The 23431-nt window shown below is 42.1% G+C and overlaps 1 protein-coding gene across 3 annotated transcripts in view; it reads left to right on the plus strand.

Moving 5' to 3' along the window:
* The window catches only part of PHEX (phosphate regulating endopeptidase X-linked), a 207032-nt gene that overhangs the window by 120246 nt on the left and 63355 nt on the right, over positions 1–23431 (plus strand). For all 3 annotated transcript variants that reach the window (XM_048213359.2, XM_057310564.1, XM_048213360.2), the window contains one exon: positions 19489–19566. In XM_048213359.2, the coding sequence (XP_048069316.1) occupies positions 19489–19566 (78 nt within the window). The remainder of the gene's footprint in view (positions 1–19488; positions 19567–23431) is intronic.

A 23431-nucleotide genomic window follows, 5' to 3' on the forward strand; every position in this document is an offset into this window, starting at 1 on the left:
TTATTTTTAGAAAGGGGGAAGGGCAGAGGGAGAGAGGGAATCCCAAGCAGGCTCCACGCCCACCACGGAGCCCAACACAGGGCTCAACACCACAATCCTGAATTCATGACCTCAGCCCAAACCACAAATCAGATGCACAACTGACTGAGCCACCCAGATGCCCCTTTTTGTAGTGTTTTTATCTGGTTTTGGTGTCAGGGTAATGCTGGTCTCATAGAATGAATTTGGAAGCTTCTCTTCTTTTTTTGTTTTTTGAAATAGTTTGAGAATAGGTATTAAAACTTCTTTAAATGTTGGGTGGAATCCACCTGTGAAGATCCTCCATTTAATCGAGGTTGGCATCAATTTTTCATAATATTCTTTTATAATCCTTTGTATTTCCGTGTTGCTGGTTGTTATTTTTCCTTTTTCATTTCTGATTTTGTTTGAGTTCTCTCTCTCACTCTTCGCCCCTCTACCTCTCCCCCCCCCCACCTTTGATGAGTCTGGCTAATGGTTTATCAATTTTGTTGATCTTTTCAAAGAACCAGCTCCTGGTTTCATTGGTTGGTTTCTGTTAAAAGATCAGCTGATAGTCTTGTGGGGTTTCCCTTGCATGTAACTTTTCTTTTTCTTGCTGCTTTTATTTATTTATTTTTTAAACAATTTACTTATTTTAGAGAGAGAGAGAATGAGTGGGAGGGGGAGAGAGAAACCGTGAGCGGGACGGGCAGAGGGAAAGGGAGAGGGAAACTCAAGCAGACTCCACACTGAGCGTGGATCCTGATGCAGGGCTCTATCTCATGACCCTGAGATCATGACCTGAGCTGAAACCAGTGTTGGATGCTCAACCACCTATGCCACCCAGGCGCCCCTTCTTGCTGCTTTTAAAATTCTCTTTATCACTAGTTTTTGCCATTTTAATTATTACATATCTTGGTGTTGACCTCCTTGGGTTGATTTGGTAGGGAACTCACTGTGACTCCTAGATCTGGATTTCTCTTTCCTTCCCCAGGTTAGGTAAGTTTTCAGGTATTATTTCTTCAAGTAAATTTTTTGCCCCCCTTTTCTTCTCCTTCTGGGATCCCTACTAATGTGAATGTTATTACACTTCATGGTATTGCTGCATTCCCTAAGTCACTTTTCATGTTTTATTTTTTTCTCTCTCTTCTGTTCAGCTTGATTGCTTTCCATTTTTCTATCTTCCAGGTCACTGATCTGTTCTTCTGCTTCCTCTAGTCTACTATTTATTCCATCTAGTATATTTTTAATTTCAGTTACTGAGTTCTTCATCTCTGATTGGTTCTTTTTTATATTTTCAGTCTCTTTGTTGAGGGTCTCACCGAGGTCCTCCACTCTTTTCTTAAGTCCAGTAAGTATCTTTATGACCATTACTTTAAATTCTCTATCAGGCATATATATTATTTATCTCTGGTTTGTTTAGCTCTCTTGGTGTAATTTTTTGTCCTTTTCTTTCATTTAGGACGTATTCCTCTGTCTCCTCATTTTGTCAAACTCTCTGTGCCTGTTTTTATGTTTTAGGAAACTCAGCTGTGTCTCCTGTTCTTGAAAGTAGTGGCTTCATGAGGAAGAGGTCCTATAGTGCCGTGCAGTGCAATGCCTCCTGTTCACTAGAGCCTGACTCTTCAGGGGTGTCTTGTGTGTGTGTTGCATGCACCATACTATTGTGGTTCACCTGTGTTTGCCTGCAGTCCAGTTATATGCAGTGGCTCTCTTGGACTGTTGTAGGGAGGGTTTGGTTCCTGGGTTCATAGTGGGCCAATCTTGGGCTGCCTTGGGCTTGTGTTGAGTCAGACAAAGTGTTTGCTGCAGAGGCAGTAGGACTGAATTACAGGGTGCTTTTCCTCTGTTGTGCCCTGAGGAGATTTTGTTGGTGGGTGGGGCCAGCAGTCAGACCAGATGTCCGCTGCCAGCCCACTGCTGGGGCTGCAGTTGGACTGGGGTATGTGGTCATCTTCCTTTCTCCATGGGGCAGGAGTCACGCTGGAGTGTAGCAGACCCTGTTGGAGCTGCTGTCACCCTGCCAGGCTTGTGGCATCTCTTTGGATGGGCTGTGGCCAAGGGCATATTGGATAGGGTCCATCCTCAGGAGAAGGTAGGGATGGGGGCGCATGGTGTTAGCAAGGTCTGTGCGCAGGTCTGCTGTAGGAGAGGACATGGAGCCAAGCCCTGGCTGGATGGAGCATGTCTGCAGGAGAAGGAGGAGGTGGGGTGTGCTGTTAGCAAGTCAGGTAGTACTTGTTGGCTCTCTGCTGGTTCCCACAGGTTACTGTGCATCTAGACTGGAGGGCGGGGAAGGGAAATGACACTTGCCAGCTCCTTTGTTCCTGGAGAAGTCTCTCAAAGATTCCTGCCCCTCTAGCATATGCTCTGAGCCTAGGAAACTAATCTCCCTCCTGTATATTCCAAGTGTTTTTCAAACTGTTGCTTCTATGCTGTATCCCTGTGGACTGTTGTGCTGTCTCTTTAAGGGTGGGGACTGCGTTTTCTCTCACCCTCCTAGCTCTCCTAGAGCTGAGCCCACTGATTTTTCAAGTTCTAGGTGGTAAGCCTTGCTGATTGTAAGAACTTGAAAGATTATGCCTCTCTGGTTTTCAAAGCCAAATGTTTTGGGGAATCATCTTCACTGTGTGGGTTTCCCTTACTTGGGGTTTCTTGTGTGAGGGCGTGTTTCTCTCCCCTCTCTGTGCCACATTGTCCCTCCCTCCTGCAGTCAGTCCCATGGTCCACTTAGTTCCCAACAGCATCTCCACCCCTCCTCCCTCTGCAGTGTGTGTGGCCTTTACATTTAGCTGTGGAGAGTCTGTTCTGCTAGTCTTCTGGTCATTTTCAGGGTTATTTACACTGATGTGAGTGTTACCTAGTTGTATCAGTGGGAGGAGGTGAGCTTAGGCTCCTCCTACTCTGCCATCTTCCCAGGAAGTCCAAAGCAGTTTTTTTTTTAAGTGTCATGATAAACTCAGGGAATTTTATGTATTTGATTTGTTTAATCATTTTTCTTTTTTAGCACAAATTGCCCCATACTGGCCAACCTGAAGCTTTCCCTTTAGGGAATTTTGATGTGACTCATTGTTTCTGACAGTGTCTTTGTATCCTGGCCTGACAAGATATCCTCTTTAATGCTCGCGCTCTGTTTAATCACAAACTGTTTTGAACAATTCTATATATCAGTGCCTTAATTAGTTCTTCCACCAATGAGCAATATATTGATTTTTTGTCTTGGTGGAGGGGAGACTGCTTACCAACTTGAAATACAGAGTTTCAGTAATAAATCTGCAGAAATAAGTTAGAAATTTATGTGAGTTCTCAGGGCGCCTGGGTGGCACAGCGGTTAAGCGCCTGCCTTTGGTTCAGGGTGTGATCCCGGCGTTATGGGATCGAGCCCCACATCAGGCTCCTCTGCTGTGAGCCTGCTTCTTCCTCTCCCACTCCCCCTGCTGTGTTCCCTCTCTCGCTGGCTGTCTCTATCTCTGTCGAATAAATAAATAAAATCTTTAAAAAAAAAAAAGAAATTTATGTGAGTTCTCATTTGTAAGGGGCACTAGTCATGTCAGTGGACATACGTATAATACTTATTATATGATTTTTGATAATGTCTTAAGCATCATATTCTCTGTTGATCATCAAGAATATAAATAAGTCTATAACTAGTGTATAACCGTGCCATATATGAAAAAAAATTATGCTAGCGTCGAGGAATAGAACTGATTTGAACAATGTGGAGCAATGTAACTATATTAAAAGATGAAAGTTGGAATAATAAGTATTTAAAAATTTTAACAATATCAGCAACCTATAATAGTTGGAATATGGTCCTGTAAAAGTGTTTAAATTTTAAGAATTTATTAGTTATTATTTTAGGTTGAGGGATTGGTTGGTTGTAGGACTTCGAAAGCAGTTGGGAAAATGCCATGATAGCCTCAGAATGAAATTTCAGAGGCCCAAAGCAGAGAGCTCCATTTTAAATATTATGGGAAATATTTGTTACTTTTATTCTTGGGAAGCATGGGAGAAATTTAATGCCTGTGTTTATTCTTTTTTGGTCCAAATACAAAATGAATATGTTAGGAATTACTTAGAATTGTATGTTTAGTTTGATATTAAAAAAAATCACTTAAAAAACTTTTTTAAACTTAGTATTTTGAATTGAAGTATATTTGACACGCAATATTATATTAGTTTCAGGTGTACAACATAGTGAAAAGGAATCCGTTTTGCTATATTGATTTTTACTTTAATGGGAAAAGAGTTCATTAGGAATGTTCAAGTTCTTTGTGTACATTTTGTGATGCTCTTCTCTGGCCCAAGCTGAAACTAATAGCTGTGACGCATCTGCTTATCTGCTATCTCTGGGGTGGCGTCTGCTGCTGTCAGCAGCTCCCTTCTTATCTGGCTGCTGGTCCTGCTCAGTCAGTTGTACGGGAATGTCAGTTCCATTAATAACCCAAGGACCGGACAGGCAGATAGTGGAAAATGGGTGAAGAGAAAGAAATTGTATTTAACCTGGTGTTCTGAGTTGTCATTTTTCTAGACCCTAGCATAGCTGGGTAAAGGCAGTCTGAGGGCGTGACAGCAATCCACTTCTGACAGAATCTCACTTATGAGCCAGAGAAGCAACCCAACCAACACCCAGAGAAAAAAGAGTGAATGCAACTGAGAGAAAAGGTAAAGATTGGGGCTTGGAAAAGTCCAGGGAAGCAGTGCTAGGAAAAAATGGCATGACCCAAGTATTTGGATAGAAGCTCTGACAGCTTTGCTAAATAAATTTTATTTTTATTTTAAATATTATCATTCTTGGTGTTTCGTATGAACAAAATACCTTATTCTTTTAAAAAGGAATTTATGGAAGGATTGATTCCTCATAGAGGATTTTGGAGTTACGTACTGTTCCTTTTGGATCTGCATCGGTCAGTTGCCAGAGGGAAGAGAGCAGGGTTTGTTTTTCTTCATGCAGGTAGAATGACTCACCCACTGCAGTACTCTGTGTTTGGGTTATCTGCTGCTGTGTAACACATCACCCCAGAACTTTCTGGCTTCAAGTGGAAGATATCTTGTTAATTCTCATGATTCCGTGGGTTGGCTGGGGCCAAGGGGGATGGCTCTTCTACTGGTGTCACCTGGAGTGTCTCATGCAGTTGCATTCGTGGGTTGGCCGTGGCTGGGCATCCGAAGTGGCTCCTTCACTCGTGTCTGGCACCTTGCTGTTCCTCCTGTGCTTCTTTCTCCAGCAGGGTGGCATGGAAGCTAAGGGTTCCAAGAGGGAGGGAGCCAAAGTTGCCAGTCTTTCTAAGGTCTGGGCTCAGAAGGCCCAGGTTTCTTTTGCTTCATTCTCTTGGTCAAAGCTGGGGACAAGGGCAGTTCCTAGCAGAGACTTCATCTCTTGGCTTGAGGAGCAGCATGAACATGCAGAGACAGGCACTGTTGTTGGCAACCATGTTTGGAAACGACCTACCTGCAGTCAGTATCCTTTGCTTCTCTTTTCCGTGTTCAGTTTTTCATTGTTTACATTAGAGAATTTGGAATTATTTTTACCCTCTGTCTTCAACACCTGACCACTGAGTGTCACTGAATTTTTTTTTCTATTTTCCTGTTTGGTTGGTTAGGTTGTTTCTTAGCATTGACTGATTTCTTTTTCTTAGCTCAAGACCGATATATATATGTATATTGACTCACAGAATTATTGGAGTAATCTAATTATTGAGCTGTGGTGGGGAAAGGACTCAGCCTCATTCTGTTAATACCTTCCTTCATAGGTGTAAGAAATTCCTACTAGGTTTTGGAGGCTAGAGTTGGACTAAATTACCAGGAACCCAACCCCATTCTAATACACAAATAATTTTTTTTCAGTTTTACATTGAGTTCCTTAGTAAATGAAATTAATTTTCAGCATAGACATCCCCTACACCGACTTCCTGTATTCCATAATGAGACTCTTGGTGTTGGCAAAGGCCATGCTTCACTCCATGTGCTTGGTAACCTAAGGTAAAGGGGGCTGATCTGCCTTTAGTATATTCTGGTGTTCCCAGCACTGACGGTGACCATGCAGGCTAATGAGAGTTTCCTCCCCGGGGTTTGTAAGGATTAAACGAATCAGCTGAGTGGGCCTGTCCCAGAGCAGAGTCAAGTGGAGAATGACGCTGAAGTTGTGTCCTTTAGGGCCACAGAACAGAGCCTTTGCTTAATTGTGATGTTTAGTTATAAAAATGAATTTACAAGTTTATGGAATAATTTGACTAGTTCTTTTAGGCTTTTGAAAATGCAAGCTACAGTTTGGCAAAGCAGTTTGTATAGATCTGTAATAAGTCGTGTTCTAATGAAGTCCTATGATTGGTTCCAAGCAATTTCTGATTTCCATTGAAAATTATTCAAAAGAGCAGAGAGAACATTTTTGAAATGAGGAAACATGACTGGGTAGAAGAGGAAAAAATCTCTTCCTCTCCTCCTCCTCTTTCCCTCTTCCCAACCCCCCAACCATTGCTTGCTTATTTAAGTGTCCCCTCTCAGTGTCTAATGACAGTGAGTGCTGTGAGCGGTGACCTTGGGAGGAGTTGGAAGCTCCTGCAAATGTTGCAGCCTGGAGTCCCCTCAGACCCAGGCCATCAGTAGTTAAAAATCACCTCCCAGGTGAATGCAGTAAGCAGCCAAGGGGCTTTTGGGTCCAGTTTTATTGAGCTATAACTGACATACATCACCGTATACGTTGAAGGTGTGTAGTATCATGGTTTGACTTACGCATACTGGGAAATGATTACCACGATAAGTTTAGTTAACATCCATTATCTCATATAGGTACAATTAAGAAAAAGAAAAAGAGAAAGAAAATTTTTTGCTTGTGGTGAGAACTCTTAGGTTTTACTCTTAACAGCTTTCCTATATAGCACACAGCAGTGTTAGCTATGGTCAGCATGCTGTACGTTACATCCCTAGTACACACTTATCTTGTAGCTGCAAGTTTGTACCTTTTGACAGCCTTCCTCTCAATGCCTCCTCCCTCCCATCCCCTGCCTCTGGTAACTACAAGTTTGATCTCTTTTGCTAGGAGTTTGGGGTTTTGTTTGTTTGTTTTTTTAGTTTTTTGGATTTCACATATAAGCGAGATGATACAGTATTTGTCATTCCCTGTCTGACTTATTTCACGGAGCATAATGCCCTCAGGGTCCATCCATGCTGTTGAAAATGGCAGGATTTCTTCCTTTATATGGCTGAATAATACTCCCGTATATGTATGCATATCACACCTTCTTTATCCATTCATCCATTGATGGACACTTAAATTGTTTCCATGTCTTGGCTATTACAAATAATGAGGCAGTCAAGTTTGAGAAGCAGAGCCCTATTGGAGTCGTACTGCTCAAACTTGAATGTGCACACCAGTCTCTTAGGAACCTTGTTAAAACGAAGATTTTTAGTAAGTTTGGTGTGGAGCCTGAGATCCTGCATTTCTAATAAGCCCCCAGGTGAGGCTGATGCCCCTGGACCATGAACCATACTTTGAGTACTGAGAGTATAGAGCAGGAGTTGGCAAACTTTTCTTGTAAAAGACCAGATAGTAAATATTTTGGGCTTTGCAGGCCATGTCAAGTTCACTCTTGTAGCATCAATGCAGCCATAGACAATATGTGGACAAATGGATGTGGCTGTGTCTATAAAACTTTATTGACAAAACCAGGCAGCAGCCAGAAGTGGGCATACACGCCGTGGCTGGGCTACCTGGTCTAGAGCTCTCTTAGTCTCAAGTTTTTGACCAACACCCTGCTGCTTACCTCTCTTTTTGGGCCAGATCTTGAGTAAGAATTAAGTGGTTTTAGAAGAGGTTACTCATTTGCTTTGCTGAATGATGAATAATTGATGATGACATTTAGGCTGCTGTTTACAAACAGCCCACATGGTCCCTTGGCTGTGTCTCATTGCTTTTCCTTGAGTATAGGTGGCCTTTCTGATTTCCTTCCCTAGACTGCCTTTTCAGAGGTAGATCAAAATAGAGCTAAAATTTGTTCCAAAACGTGACCCGTGGGCTTCCAGAATAAATAACCAGGGCTGAACTGTGGAGGCGGAGCCACTGTGGTGGATTTGGGTTTCATCCCTTTATCTGTCTTCCACCACTTACCCCTGGAGTTTACTCTCAAGAGATAGAGGCTGGTACTGTGGCTTTCGGAGAGGCAGAGAGCAACAGAGGACCTGGACCCATGCTGTTCACATTGACATACATCATACTCAGAAATCTGGCAATTCTGGCAGCAGAAAGTTACATATTGCTGATGATATATTCTTACAGACAGACAATGCAGGACCAAATTGTGGGTTTGGGGGACCCAAATTTGGAACCATGTACTCTGCTCAGAAGGCCCATGTTCCATCTCATGGACTTTTTGGGTAAGGTCCAAACGTTCCTGGTCTGTTGCTTATGGTACATTTTTTTCATTTCTATCCCCAAAGCTAGTTAGGGCTGAGCTTTAGGAAAGTGGGTTTTTGTTTTGTTTTGTTTTGTTGTTTTAAGCTGAGCCCAATGTGGGGCTTGAATTTATGACCCTGAGATTGAGACTGAGCTGAGATCAAGAGTCGAACGCTTAACCGACTGAGCCACCCAGGTGCCCCGCTTTAGGAAAGTTTTGAATTTAATTGGTTCAAAAGTGAAACTGGCTTTGTCTTTATGATAGTGCTTAAATCCCTAAGGGAGAGATGTTACCCCTCTTTCAAAATGGGAGGACAAAGGCCCAAATTCTTTAGGCCAGGGATGCTCATGATAGACTCCATTTCTCAGGGTGGTTTTTGCCAGTGGATCTCCTCTGTGAGATTGATAACCTTCTTTCTGGGTCCCCATTCCCTGGAACCTTCCTTCTACTGGTGAAATCTCTTTTATCTCATAACCTTGACTGGTCTGAAAAATAGATGCTCTGATATTTCTAGACGAGGAAACACTTTCTTGCCTTTCCTTTTCTGTTTTAAACTCCCCTCTTGGCCAACTCTTGGTCTGCCAGAGGCTCTCAGTGAAAGTTTAGTTCCATTGGTGTCCAGAACCAAAAGCTCAGTGCTTTGATTTTTAGGGAGGGATGGAAACTTCTTAAAGGTATACTTAAACTCTGTCTATCTGCATCTTGTCATTCTTATAGCTGAAAGGATTATTTGTCTGGGCATGTTGACTATGGTTACTGGTGCAGAGGTGGTCTGTATATTACACATTATTCAGTTCATTTGGATTTATAAAAGTGAGTCATATTCATATAATAGAATATTATTTTTCATCTCTCAAAAGATGGTATATGTTGGGAAAACATGGGCTTTTTGAAGTCAGATTAAAGCTAAAAGAATCTGGGTTAAGAGGCTGGTTTTGGCCATTAAGTGTCTGCGGGACTTGGGGAAGTTAATTACCCTTTCTGAGCCTTAGCTCCCTGAGCTGTGACATGGAGTGATCTGTACCTACCTGGTGAAGTTGAGGTAAAATTTAGATCTGATGAAGAAATGAAGCATTTAACCCAGTACCTGGCCCATAGTAGGAGTTCAGAAAAGAGCATTACTTTTGTTATTATTAAAAATGTTATTTCTGTTGTTACTAATTCATTTTGGCTCCAAGATTTCCTCTTTTAGGGTGACCTTTTCACAAAGTTCTTCTCTTCCCGTCCCTTCCCATCCCATCCTCTACATTCTTCTAGTGTTTTTTTCTTCCTTCCTTCCCTCCCTTCTTTCTGTATTTTGTTCTCCATATATGATCAACTGTGAACTCCTTGAGGACAGGAATGCAATTTGTTAAACTCTGTATCTCAACTCCTGCTAGACACAACAACATGGACGAATTGCACAGATGCACTGTTGAGTGAAAGAAGCCAGACACCAGGAGTACACACTTTTTTTTAAGTTCAAGAACAGACAAAACTTATTTATGGAGATAGAGGTCAGAATAGTGGTTATCTTGGGGTAGAGGTGTTACTGGCTGGTAGGGCACCCAAAGGAGCTTTCTGTGTGCTTATAAATGTTTTAGATCTTGTCTTGGAGGTACTAACACAGGCCTGTGTGTGCATTTAAAACTTTGTTTTTGATTTGTACACTTAATATGTGTGTACTTGTGTATGTCACAGCTCACTAAAAATTTAGAAAGGTGTTTTCCAGTCTACAGTACTTATTTGGCAATTGTTGGTCATTCCATAAAAGGTTGAATTTCAATGGATGTTATGATGAAGAAAGTGGTCAGTCTTAATTGCCTTAGGACTATGGCCAAATTTTAAGACAGTTTTAATATATATTTTCAAAAACGTGGATGTCATAATATATATTTCAAAAAAGTGGATGTCATAATTAGATTTTGCACTGTTTTTCATAGCACTGCTTGAATCTTCACCTGGCTGTTGCAGAAAATAGAGATAATAGGGATAGCAGGACTTGTTATTTGGGACCGTTTGTGCAGGTGGAACAGAAGAGGGTGAGGGATACAATCCCATCCGATTGGTGAAAAACCTCATTTTTTCGTTGAGTCTCTACTGCTTCCACCTCCCTCTTCTCTTTCCCTCCCCTTGTCCTTTCATCAATCCTACTTCGAAATGAAGTCCGCAACTCTAATAGATTCTACTGACAATTGTGCGGCAATTCTGCCAGATGGCATTTGAATCTCGGGTGTTCTTTGAAAAATGAAAAGACCAAACACACGCACAAATAAATGAAGGTTGAATTAATCTTTATAATTAAATGGAATATTACCCCGCTATGACTGATTTTAGCTTTCAAACTGGATTGCATGCTAATTTTTCAGTGAACTGTAATTGTATTAACGTGGCTTTTTAGATGCTTCAAAGTACTTAAAATAGATTTTGCCAAGTTACTGAGAGAAAAGTTATTAGAACTTTTAATCTAAACATCTCTGAGATCTTGGGGGGGGTATATGTGTATCCTGACTTGTAGTTGCAAAGCATTTTCCAGTTGTCGATTAATTGTTTGTCCCTATCATCCTGGGATTTAGGTGGCATTGGCCAGAAATTAGGTTGAGTCGCAAGTGCCTGAGGCACATTCAGAAGTTGTTGGGAAAGATCATGTTGTTTTCTTCGTAAAGTACTCCTGTTGGCATAATAGTGGTGACTACTAGTGAGACGCCTAAGGAATATTGGAGGAGTGGATGGATAATACAATGTCAGGGGTTCTCAGAAGTGAGTCTGGAAGCCTTGGTAGGTATCACAGTCTAGAGTGTCTAGCATTCTGGCGCAGACTCGAGCATACAGGAGAATACCCTCCCACACTGCTTCTTAACCCAGGGTGATATTGTACCCCCAGGGAACATTTGTCAAGATCTGGAGACATTTTTGGTCATAACTGTGAAGTGGGGAGGGGGAGGGCTACTGGCATCTAGTAGGTTGAGACAAGGGGTGCTGCTAAACATCCCACAATGCGCAGGACAGAACCCCACAAATGAGAATAGTTTGGCCCAAGTGTCATTGGTGCCAAGGCTGAGAAACCCTGCCTTATGGTAGTGCGGATTCCTGGATTGCAGCCCAGAGACGTTGTGACTTAGTAGGTCTGAGGTGGGTCCATGAATTTGCATTTTTCACAAGCTGCCAGGTCCTGCTGCTGCAGCCACCAGTCCAGGGACAAAGCTTTGTGAGAAGCCCTGAACTAGAGGGCTACAGTGTCGAAGGGACGAGCCATCTGACTGGGTAGTGGCCCTACAGCATCCCTCTCTTGTAGAAAAACTACATGACAATTCACGTTGGCCACATGTAATAATTCTGCATAGTTATCTCATTTGATCTTTGCCCCCACATTATGAGGGAGGTGATTGAAAAGCTTTTTACGCTAGTGAAGAATTGCTTATGGAAATGGAAAGAAAGGACTACAATACCCCCTCAACTGAACTGTTGATGAGAGAGTGGGATATGTTTATTTAAGTTAATCTCCGATTTGCCTGCTATTTAAATAAGTAATTTAATAAGTGAAGGAGGATTAAATAGCTGATCAAATTTACCTGAGAAATGTTAGGTGTTAGGGACTAGATGTTGCTTGTGCATTTCTAAGTCCTTTGAATCTTGACATTTGAAAATGATTTTTAATAATTTCTTTGTATTTTTTCTTTGATTTTTCCATGGTATTAATTCCTGCTTCGGGTTAATATTTTTATGCTGGCTCTGTTTTAAAATTCAGATATTTACCTCAGCAAAAGATGAAACATTACAAGTTGAGTCACATGTTTATATCTTGATGAAATTGTCCAAAAGCTTCTGCTTTGTCCCTTATTTTCCCCCTTGCTATCTTTACTATTAGTTTTGAAAAATCTGGGAACCTTTATCTTGAAGAGGTGTTGGCAAACTACTTCTGCAGAGAGCCAAATAGTAAATATTTTAGGCTTTGCAGGCCCCGTGGTGTCTTTTGTGGTTACTCAACTCTGCAGCTATAGCCTGACAGGGGACAGAGACAAGTAAACAAATAAGCTTGGCTGTTGTAGAGGAAAAGTTTTCCAGTCTTTTGAGGCTTTCGAGGTCCAGTCCTTGAAGGCCTGTACATTCAGCTGACAAAAGATAGGTTAGCAAGAAAAAAAGACAAAGTTTATTCCCTTAAGTAAGTGGGAGCTTACAGAAAGTGTAGTTCAAAGTGTAGCTCAAACCCCGCTGAAAATTTAGGGCTTATATACCATCTGAACAAGGCGTGTGGGTTAGGGTCTCAAGGGACAGTGAATGGTAGGAAATGACTAAGAAATATATGGGGGAAACTAATGGAGAGTAAAGTTTGTTTTAGTAAGGTCTGTTTATACAGTTTATCGTTTCTGGTTATAAGAGTCATTCCCTCTGGTATAGGAAGCCTCCCTGGAAGGAGAGTTATGACAGTGAAATTCCTCTAGAAGGCTCTCCTTTTAGGCAAATAAGGGGGATGCAGAGAAAGCGTCTTCCTGCTTCAGATGATTCTCAAATGCCTTCAATTCAAAATAATTCTTAGGCCATGGTGGCATATTCTGGACCCCTTCACTGTGTTCCAGTAAAACTATTTACAAAAACAGGTGGTGGGCTGATTTTGGCCTGTGGGCTCTAGTTTGCTGACCTGATGTAGAGCCCTGTATGGGGGAGACAGAGAAAAATATCATTTATTTTGGCCCATATAAAAGCATAACTACAATATAAGACTGTGTCAGCTCTTGGGCTTTTATCATCTTGTCTATGTCTGGACAAATGGATTTAGCTAACTGAGGCTTAGGACCTTCATTTGAGAAGGTCTGGCAGCTATTCTATTTACAGAAAGTTTATGAGCAGTTTACTGTATGTGAGTGAAAGTACAGAAAGACATCGATTTTTAAAAAAATCATATGACCTGGTCACTCTCCTATCCAGTTTTGAAGGGAGTATATGAGACTTGCCTCTATTTTTAAGGTAATAATGCCCCTACCTACCCTGAGGGGGATATTGTTGTTTTATGGATTAATCATAGGATGGTTTTGGGTTCTTAACTCTGTTGCGATTCCCTGCTCCATTTATTTACTAAGAAAACCCGAATGTTGGTTTCTTTCTTTGACGCTGTTGGGTGTAGTGCTCATCCAAGTGAGATGACACCGGGGAAACGTTTAGTGCCACTCGGCCCAAACTACAGCTTACCCGTGCCTGCATAGTTCCCTCTTCTTCAGACTGGAAAAACTGCCCACCTCCAAGATATGTGAGTTGGTGTTTTCAGGAAAGGAGGAGGGATGGATGGAGCTGGTTTGTGATTTGGAAAGCTTCCTAGAAAGTTGTCTGTGTTTGGCGAGAAATGGGGATTGTCTGCTATACGGGGGCATTGCTAAGGCAGGATTTCGGATACAAGAGCTGAAGTCTGAGCACTCCTGTCTTCCAGCTCTTGTAAAATCACTACCGCGACTTGCACTTACAAAGCCTTCTGATTCGTGGGGGTGCTTAACTCCTCCTCCACCCCAGCATGATGCAGGAGCCTCTGAACCACACCCAAAAGCAATTTGCAGAATTCAGGTTTTCCACGACTCCCAATAAATCAGTGCCATTCTTACTGAGAAGATAAAATTTGATTTTTCAGATAAATGCGTTGTTATTATTTGTGGGATCCAGATAGCCCCAGAGGATATTAAAGCCTGCTCCCCAGGGCTAATTTTCATCAATACCATCAGCTCTGCTTCGGATAATATCTCCAGCCAAGGCATCTACACTAGTCAATCATTTGTTTGGTATTATGAAAACTGCCATTGTTTTGAAGGATGGTGTAATTCATGTACAGTCCCCTGAACCTTCGGATATGCTTAAAGCTCAGAATTTTGATTGATGTTTAATAGTTATTACAGAACTCATCAGAGAAAATGAGGCCTCAGTGTGGTTAAGCCTGACTGAAGCTTTCAAAGCCATTGCAGGCTTATGAAAGTCGTGCTATAAATTGTTTGTAGAAGGGCAATTGATCATCAGTTTCCTTTTTTTCTTATGTTGGTTAAATTAATAGAAAAGAAAATAATATGCTAAGAGACTTAACTAGGTGGCGGAAACACAAAGCTGTTTAATTAAGTGATTAAAGCGATCCCTTTGATGTAATACATGCAAGACATTTGAGAATTTACCTGACTCTCCTAAACAGCCAAGTCGGTGGGAATTAAAACAAATGAGCTTTCCATCTTGCTTTCTGCCAATCAGCTTAATACTAAGTGGCTTTGGAAATTCAGGAGTAAAGCCGTCATCATAACCAGTCTTTAAATCACTTTGGTCATCTGTGTAAAAATTAGACACTGTTTCATTGTCACAGCCAAATAAAGCAGAATTATGTTTCGTTCTGTGCTTGCCGCCAGCACTATCAAGTTGTAGTGTACCTTGTGGAAAGTTCTGGGAAGGAGGGGTGACTTGAGTGTTTAAATCTCATTGTGTTTTTAAATTTCCGACATTCCCTGTTTTTCTGAGTTTATTTGTGGTAGTTATTCTCTCTCTCTCAGTGTAATAATCCTCACTTTATGAACTCTCTGTTGTCTCCATAGAATGAATTGTAAGCTTTTAGAGCTCTAGCCCTAACACTTCAAGGCAAGGAGTAAACTCCTAAGCAATTAAGATTTGTGGTATGTACATGTTGGTAATAGCAAAGAACAAAACAAAAACACAGAGTAGCTAAAAATGCATGCATATGTGCATACACGTTCACTCCCCTACTCCGTTCCACATGAATCAATTTGGCAAGCATTGTTGAGCGTTTACTGTGTACTATGCCCTATGCCACCAGTTGAGGCAATTCAATGAACAATCTACTCTCACTGAATTATCTGTATCAACGCAGCAAACTATGGCTCTTGGGCTGTATTTGACATGCTGCTTATTTTTGTATGGCCCACAGCTAAGAGTGGATTTAACATTTTTAAATGGTTTAAAGAAATCAAAAGAAGAATGTATCATGATACATAAAAGTTATATGGGATTCAGATTTTAGTGTCTGTAAGTAGAGTTTTATTGGAACACAGACATAGCCATTCATGTATGTGTTACCTACAGCTCCTTTCCTCGGTACAGCAGCAGAGTTGAGTAGTTGGATTAAAGACCATATGGCTGGCAAAACTGAGAATATTTACTAAGTGGTCATTTACAGAAAAAGTTTGCTCACCCTTGATCTGGGTGATTCAACTTTTCCTTTCCGAGTTCCTTTATTATTCCAGTACTTCTTTCAGCTCTCTCTCATTGTATTTGTATTAGAACTAAATTTTTAAAAAAATTTATTATTTATTAGAGAGAGAGAGAAATAGAGGGAGAGAGAGAGAGAGAATGAGCAGGGGGGAGGAACAAGGGGAGAGGGAAAAGCAGGTCCCCTGCTGAGCAGGGAGCCCAATGTGGGGCTTGATCCCAGGACCCCGGAATCATGACCCAAGCCGAAGGCAGGTGCTTAACCGACTGAGCCAACCCAGGTGCTCCCCAAATCTGTCCTTTTTAAAAAATAGATTCCTGGAAGTGGACCAGGGAATTTGTTATATGCCACTGGCCAGAATCTCCTTCAGTAGCCAGTCCTAGCTGGAAAGGAAGCTGGGTGATGCAGCTGTTTTCCGTTTGCTCCATTGTCACCCTGAGCAGAATTGGGGTCTGATACTAAGAGAAGGAAAGGAGAATAGATATTGGGGAGACAATAGGCAGTATTTGCTTCAGAGTAGTAAGTGCTTTGCCCAAGGTCACAGAGGTAGTGTTGATCAACAGTGGCTTGAGCCTCTTCCCTTGAGGAAGGAGGTTTGGTTGTGATGTGCAGTCCGTTTCCACAAGTTTGTGGGAATAAGGGATGGAGATGCGTGCAGTGGTTACGGAAATCTCTGGAGTTTTTGATCAGCCACAAGCAGCCTAGGATATATTGCTTGCAGAATATGATACGCAGTCCCTTTTCTGTTTATAGCATTCTTCTCTCAGTATTTGCCCTGGGACTTGCCTTTCCTTCTTGTCCATGTAACCAACCCAGGGGGTAATTAATTGCAGACCTCTCTCACCAACACTTTAGCCCTTCAACAAGCCATCAGACTGTTGGTGCTTCACTCATCTCATTCATGAAAAGTTAAAAAGTGATGTAATCACTCTTTGCCTTCAAGGGTGTATCAGAGTTCCTGCAGGAAAGTGAATGCCCATCTAAGTATATCAAGCAGGAAGCTGTTTAATACAGGGAATTGGGGGCTTATGCAATCACTGGGAGGGCTGGTGAGTGAAGGGCCCAATCTCCCAGTGCAGTGCTGCCCGCACACAGAAGGGGTCTCCTCAGGAGACTGCCTGAAAGCTTCCGGCAGAGTGCTCTGTCTGCTGTCTGCACATGCCTCTGTGTCTGCCCATAGCTGCCAATGCAAGTGAAGAAATGGTGTCTCCTCTTCTACCTTTCCAGTCTCCTATGAGTGCTTCTCACTGGCAGATGCTGACCTGGAGCCATGCCCCATGGGATTTCTGGAGGTGGAATTCTGAAGCTTCTCAGGGCAGAATCTAGAATGGTGTGGGGTGGGATAATGTGGAACTGACAATGGACTGTCTGACAGAAGGACATTTGAGTTTGAACGGGGGCATACATCTTCCCCCCATACATATGGGGAAGAAGAGCACTGTGTCCAGATGTTGGCCATGTTGCTACTAGTATTATTACCTTATTCTATCTATGTGTCCTTGGGAGATGAATTTAGGGATCCTTTGTATCTCTCTGCTGGCTCTGTTCAAGTCATGGTATTGCTAAATAAATAATAAAGAGGATTCAGTGACCCGCATGTACAGTGTAAAAGGTAATACATTCTGCAAAGCACCATCGTGCAGTGGGGGTCCCAGAGTATGAGGTTTGAAAAACAATGCATAATTCATCAGCGTGCTCCAGAAAGAGCAGTGTTCAGAAAACAATTGTGGATGACTCAGCTTATATATTTCTTCATTTTGGGGGTAACTATCTGGAGCTCTTTATTTGCTCTATGTTATACGTATGACTTGTGGTGAGCTCATTAGATACACTGAGAAATTAAGTACAATGAGGGAAATGATACAATGGTCTTGAAATAAGGTAACTTATAGACATATGAGGTATAGTTTGGTATTGGGGAAGAGTCATAACTGCTAGTTACCTGCTATCTAGGTCACATCAGGCTTTCAGGGTAACTCACAGGGTTTTGAAGGCAGAATTTGATCTGTGCTATATTTGAGTCTGGAACAGCAAAACCCATTATGACTGTGTCCTGTGGCACTTGTAAAATCCTCTCTGAGTCTTGAGTTTCAGGTTTCTGCTGATATTTAATATTTGAATTATCTCAAGAAGATAAGGAAAACGCACTATTTTATTCCATTTATTTGTTTGGTGATGAAAATCGAAAGGGACTGAAGGAAAGAACTCATTACCAAGAGCAGTGTGCAGAGGTCCCTGGTTTTGCTGTGTTGGAATAAAACCAATGTGGTTGGGGCTGCCTGGTGTCTTCTGTTGGGTCTTCTGGAGGCAAAGCTGGAGGTAAAGATGCCTGTGCAAGGGGTTTAGGGTTTATTCAGCAAGGGTCCCAAGAGAGAGAAGCAAGGGCTGGGGGAGGCCAGCCAGGGGAAGGTAAGAGACTGGCAAGGGTGTGACTTCAGGGGAAGTCTCAGACAGCCTGATCATTCAGGGGACCTCTGGAGTACAAATTATTCTGCACAATTTGTCCTTAATGGAGGCAAAGGAGCAGAGAGGACTCCCGCTAAAGTCGGTCATTGGCTGAAGGCTGCTGGGGTGGGTGGGGGTGGGGATGGGATCTGTAGGCAGATAAACTCTCAGGAACTGTTTCTTGCTGGCTGGGGGCTCCGGTAGCCCTAGGGCAGACCTTCGAAGAGTCTGAAGTGCTAGCCATTAGAAAATAAAAAGAACATTAGACGCTGGGGAAGGCTGTACCGAAGCAATAAAAGGGATCCCAGGGGGATCTGGGCAGACCCTCCCTACCGTGTACTTACTCTTTGAGTAAGCCACCCTTTTGTTTTTATGAAACCCAGAATCTGGGGAGAGGAAAGACACATTTTCACATGGAACTGTAAAGTTTCTCCAGAGCGAGAGTTGGCAAACCTTTTCTGTAAAGGGCCGGGTAGTAAATGTTTGAGGTTTTGTGGGCCACAGGGTTTCTGTTCCAGCTACTCAACTCTCCCCTTGTGGTACAAAAGCAGCCACAGATTACACGTTAAATGGGTGGTCTTGACTGTGTTCCAATACAAGTTTATAGAGCCGGAGGTGGGGTGGGGAAGAGAGGGGACGGTAGATTTGGCCCAGGGGCCATAGTTGGCGAGTCCCTGCTGTGCAAGCTCCTCGTATGTGCCTAAGGTGATTTTTTTCCTTCATCCATCCCTTTATGCTACAGAACACAGGGAGTCAGTAGTCTGTCTATCAAAAGAATATAACGTCATGGCACATCTTAAGTTAGCCTGGACCCCCTACTTCCAATCTTTCTGGCATTCTAGCCGTCATTCTCAGTGTTGCGTGGTAATCTTGCTGAAGGGTGACTTATCTCATTTTACTCCTGCGAAAAACATTTCGTTCTATCTGTCAAAGAAAATATGGACTCTTCGCATGGCATTCAGGAATCCCTATGAACTGGCCCAAACCAGTTTTCCTATGTATGTCTACTGCTTTCCCCTCCTAGCGCTTTCTAGCCCAGCTACAGCAAGCTGCTGCCCATCTCTGTGCGATGACCTTCCTTTCCAGCTCCCTGTCTTTGTCCTTATGCTCTCCTGCAATGTCCTTCCTCTCACCTCTGCATTTTGAAATCCCACCCATTCTCGAAAACAGTTTGGTCCTCTTTGTTAAGCATTTTCCTCATGAGGAATTAGTCTCTGCTCTGGAATTTGATGACAGAATTGTCTTTCTTTTGAAACCTTTGTTTTATTTATTTTTACTATGTATTTGTTTGTACATTCACTATTATTGTTAGTATATTGAGGGCAGGGACTTAATTTTTTTTTCTTTTGCATTTCACAGTGGGTTGCATTTACTAGACACTCAGTAAAGAGAGTTTTCAGATGAACATTGCGTCCTACATTGTGTGATTATTAATGATTTAAGTGCTGAAACTCTGACCTCATTTTTCTCTTTCCTTTTTTATAGGCAAGAGCTGTTTTGGCAAAAGTTGGCTATCCTGAGTTTATAATGAATGATACTTATGTTAATGAAGACCTCAAGGCAGTAAGTGCAAAATATACTGTATTTTTGTTTTTTGGCAACTTTTACTGGCCTCATGCCTTTTAACTAACCCAAGTCCAAGCACTTAAACCGGGTAGTGCCAGAAAGCACCAACTTTTGATTCATCCCTTGGCTAGATATGAGCCTCAGTGTGCCAGGCGTATCACAAGATTTAGAGCAGATTCAAAATAAAGGAAGTGTCAGAAAGATTGCATAGCTGAGTGGGTACCATAAAGCACATGGACCTGGATTCAGTCTGGTTTGATCATAAAGGAAAGAATTAAGCAAACTGAGTATTTTACAATTAGTGGGCATGTTCTAGTGTAAAACACATGATGTTTGTTGTTAAACATTCTTTATGTGCTTCATTCATACTAAATGACTAATAATAAATCTGCCTGCTGGGAGTTAACTTCATTAACCTTTATGAGTGTTTTGGCAGATTAAGTGCATATACATATGACTCTATAATTTATTGTGAGTTGGACTGTATATTTGCAGAAACTTACTGATGGAGGAATAGTAATAATTCTTTTGTGTTCTGATATTTTGGGACATATATTTTCCAGTAGATACATTCATTACAGGCCTTTCTAATCACAACCACTGTTACTTCCTTTCCTACAAATAGTTCTGATAAAGAACTTTTCTTCTTCACAAAACCCCCCTGTTTTTACCATTCACTACTTTTTCTTGAAAGGGTAGTTTTTTAGAGTTTAATAAGTAAGGTTCTGAGATGTAGGTCTTTCCTGAAATTGTGGTTTGACAAGTCACATATCTAAAAGTAGTCCTAGATTTGCAGATGAACATCAGAATTTTATAAGATTATTTAAAAGTGAGAGAAAGCTTTCATTATAAAGTTTCTCCACTGGTCTGAGATATGGCCTTCCAAAGGATTGCTCCAGCTGCTCTACAGGAGAATAATATGCTTCAACCCATCTTATACATTGTTTTGATGCTGAAAAATCTCAGTATTATTATGATAATTAAAAATACTGACACACTTGACACATATGTATATTGTATTGTAACCTCCACAGTAATCCTGTGAAGTAGATGGCGTTTATACCCATTGTGCATAAAAGGACGTAGAGACTGAAAGACGTTAAGTGATTTCCTCAGTGTCCTACATAGTGTCAGAGCCAGGACTGAAATCTGGGCCCAGAAAGCTCTGCCTTTAATTAGAGCAGCGGTTCTGCAAGGTCCTCCTCAGGCACCTGCCCCGGAGGAAGAGTAGTGGGTTTGAAGAATTGGTGGGACCTGCTTTCCCAGAGCTGGTTGGGAGAGGAGAAGAAAAGAGGGGAGGCCATATTGTCAAGTGGTTAAGAGCACAGGCCTTGGAGTGCTTCTGCCTTTTCCACTTACTATTTGTTTGATATTGTGCAGGTTCAGTTAGCTTCCCTTTGGTTGTTGGGTATTGGTTTACAAGCTCCTCAGGAGCTTCCTGAAGGTAATCTGAAACCAGCCCCTGTGCTTAGAGGGCTGGGAGAGACTGAAGAAAGAGGCACTCCAGGTTGGTAGGTGGTAGGTTTCATAAGCCAAGGGAGCTTACATACAAGGGCGGCAAGACGAGTGGATCCCCGCACCTGCCCGCCAGATTTTAAAAGTTTATATAGAGGCCATAACTAGGTTCAGTCATGTATACTGTGCAGCTGTTCCCCACACCACATCCCTATCTCAAGGCTGTGTCCTCGGAGCAGCCCCTGGGAGTGGGAAAGGCAAGCAGAACCCACATTCCTGGGAATAAGGGGTGGGGAGCTTCTGACGGCCCAGGTCCAGCTCACAGGTCAAGTTGTAGTCAAGTCTTCGATGGCCTTCTCCAACACTCAGTACTGGAAATAATAATAACCAAGTCTTGGTATTGTTGGGAGGATTAAATGAGAGTATATAAATGTGAAAGCCCCTAACATCGTGTTCTGGCCCGTAAGTAGGTTCCTTGTAAGTGATAGCTGTTACTTTGTGGATCAGTGGGAGAACGATTGCTGCTGAGAAGAGCATCACTGGGGCACAAAATGCCTTAGAAGGAGAGCCTGGATGAGATAGGCAATTATTCCAAGTCAAGGATGCGGATGGGAAGGTGTGAGAGGCATTTTGGTGTAGTGGTTATGAACACGGACCCTGGAAACAAGGTGCCTGGAGTTAAATCCCTAGTCTGCCGCTTACTAGCCGTGTGACCTTGGGTAGATTATATAGCCTCTCTGTGCCTCAGATTCCTCGTATTAGAATGGAGTTGAGAGTAATAACCCCTCCCTTATAGGGCTGCTGTGAAGGTCAGATAAGGTAACATATTTAGCATATTGAAAACTGACCCAGGCACACAGTAAGCACAATCTAAGTGTTAGTTATGACATCTTCAATTTGTACATAAGAGATTATTTTGGTGTGGAAAAGTCATTATAAATTGACCCGTGCAGGATCCAGGTGCCTCAAATTGATTTAAGAGGCTATACGGGTGGAGCAGCCTCAAGCGTTAATCAAGTAAGATAGCACTCAGGGCTTGCTCACAGTATTCAGTTGATCAGGTTTTGTTGGCAGTCTGCTCTTCTCTAAAGCGAGTGCCCAAAAATGAGTACTCGCTGAATGCAGTATCTTTTGTGAAAAGTAACCAGATGCCAGACAGGCTGCAGTATTAGGTGGGTTTCCTTGTTTCTCCAGGGTCTGAACTGAAGCCTTTACACACCAAGATTTTTAAGCACTTTTGTCAAGAAACAGCTTTTGACTCACAGCCAGAGTAGACGCAGTTGCACCCAAGACTTTCTAACAGTTTAAAAAAGCAGATGGTGAAAAAACATCCAAATACTGAGTTAAAATACATTTGTGTTCAGAAATGGATAGAAGAAAGGAATAAAACCCAACCTGAATATAGGTAAAGGATGCTTGACGTGATAGACAGTAATAGTGTCGCCAAGGTGAATAGCAGTGGGACTGAAGTATTACTGGTGTACAATAAGGCTGTGTTTTCAGTTTTGAGAAACACGTAGATAAGGACTACTATAGGGTTTGTGAGAAATTTCTGGTAATACAAGCTCTGAGCGTGACAGGCTGTTAGAAATGAAAAACAGTTTATTTGACGCAAGCGAAGATATGCTTCATCCGGCAGAAAGGCGAAAGGAAAGAGGATAGAGATTAGGTAACGGATCAGATGAAGGTCAAGGAGAAAGGCTGAAGACTGAAGTTGGGCTCATGTGGAGATAAGAGCAAATGGAAAAGAACTTCGAGGCAAATGTAAAGAATTAGAGAAAAAAATTTTCCGCCTCTGAGATTGACAAGGTAAACCGAGATACCCAGCCAAGTATTTCTGAACAACAATCTTAACTTTGAAAAGAGCAGGAAGAGAGGAGGTGCCCTTTGTGGGAACCCCTGGTAGCATGTGGGGAGAATCTACTGGTTAGCTTTAAACACATAGGCGTCAGTCCATTTTCAAATTAGCCTTACAAAGTGTTCCTTCATTGATCCTTCATGAAAATAGACTCAAGAGTGAGTTGATGCCAGTTGTGGAAATGTTGTTGTATTAGTTAGGAAAGCCAGAACCACACTAGGTATTTCAAAGAGAGGAGATTTAATAGGAAGAGGGGCTGAAGATCCTTCCAGCATCATTGTCAAAAGAAAGAGGAGAGAGAATAAAAGAGAACAAACAGCATCCTTTCCTTTTCTGCCACCTGCTGATTTCACCCAGTGCCTCCTGCTGGCAGGAAGCCAACTGGCACTTGGCCCTGGGAAATAAAGTTTTTGGATTCCCTGCCCCATCGTTCTAGAACAGAGTAAAGTGGGTGGGCATGTAGCTGAGAGACAGTAGGTAAGTAATTGGCCCCACTAGGTATTTCACTCATTCTTGTGGAAGCCAGTGGAGAATGGTAAGGGCTAAAGT

This window comes from Ursus arctos, chromosome X, assembly GCF_023065955.2.
Source record: "Ursus arctos isolate Adak ecotype North America chromosome X, UrsArc2.0, whole genome shotgun sequence".
NCBI lineage: Eukaryota > Metazoa > Chordata > Mammalia > Carnivora > Ursidae > Ursus > Ursus arctos.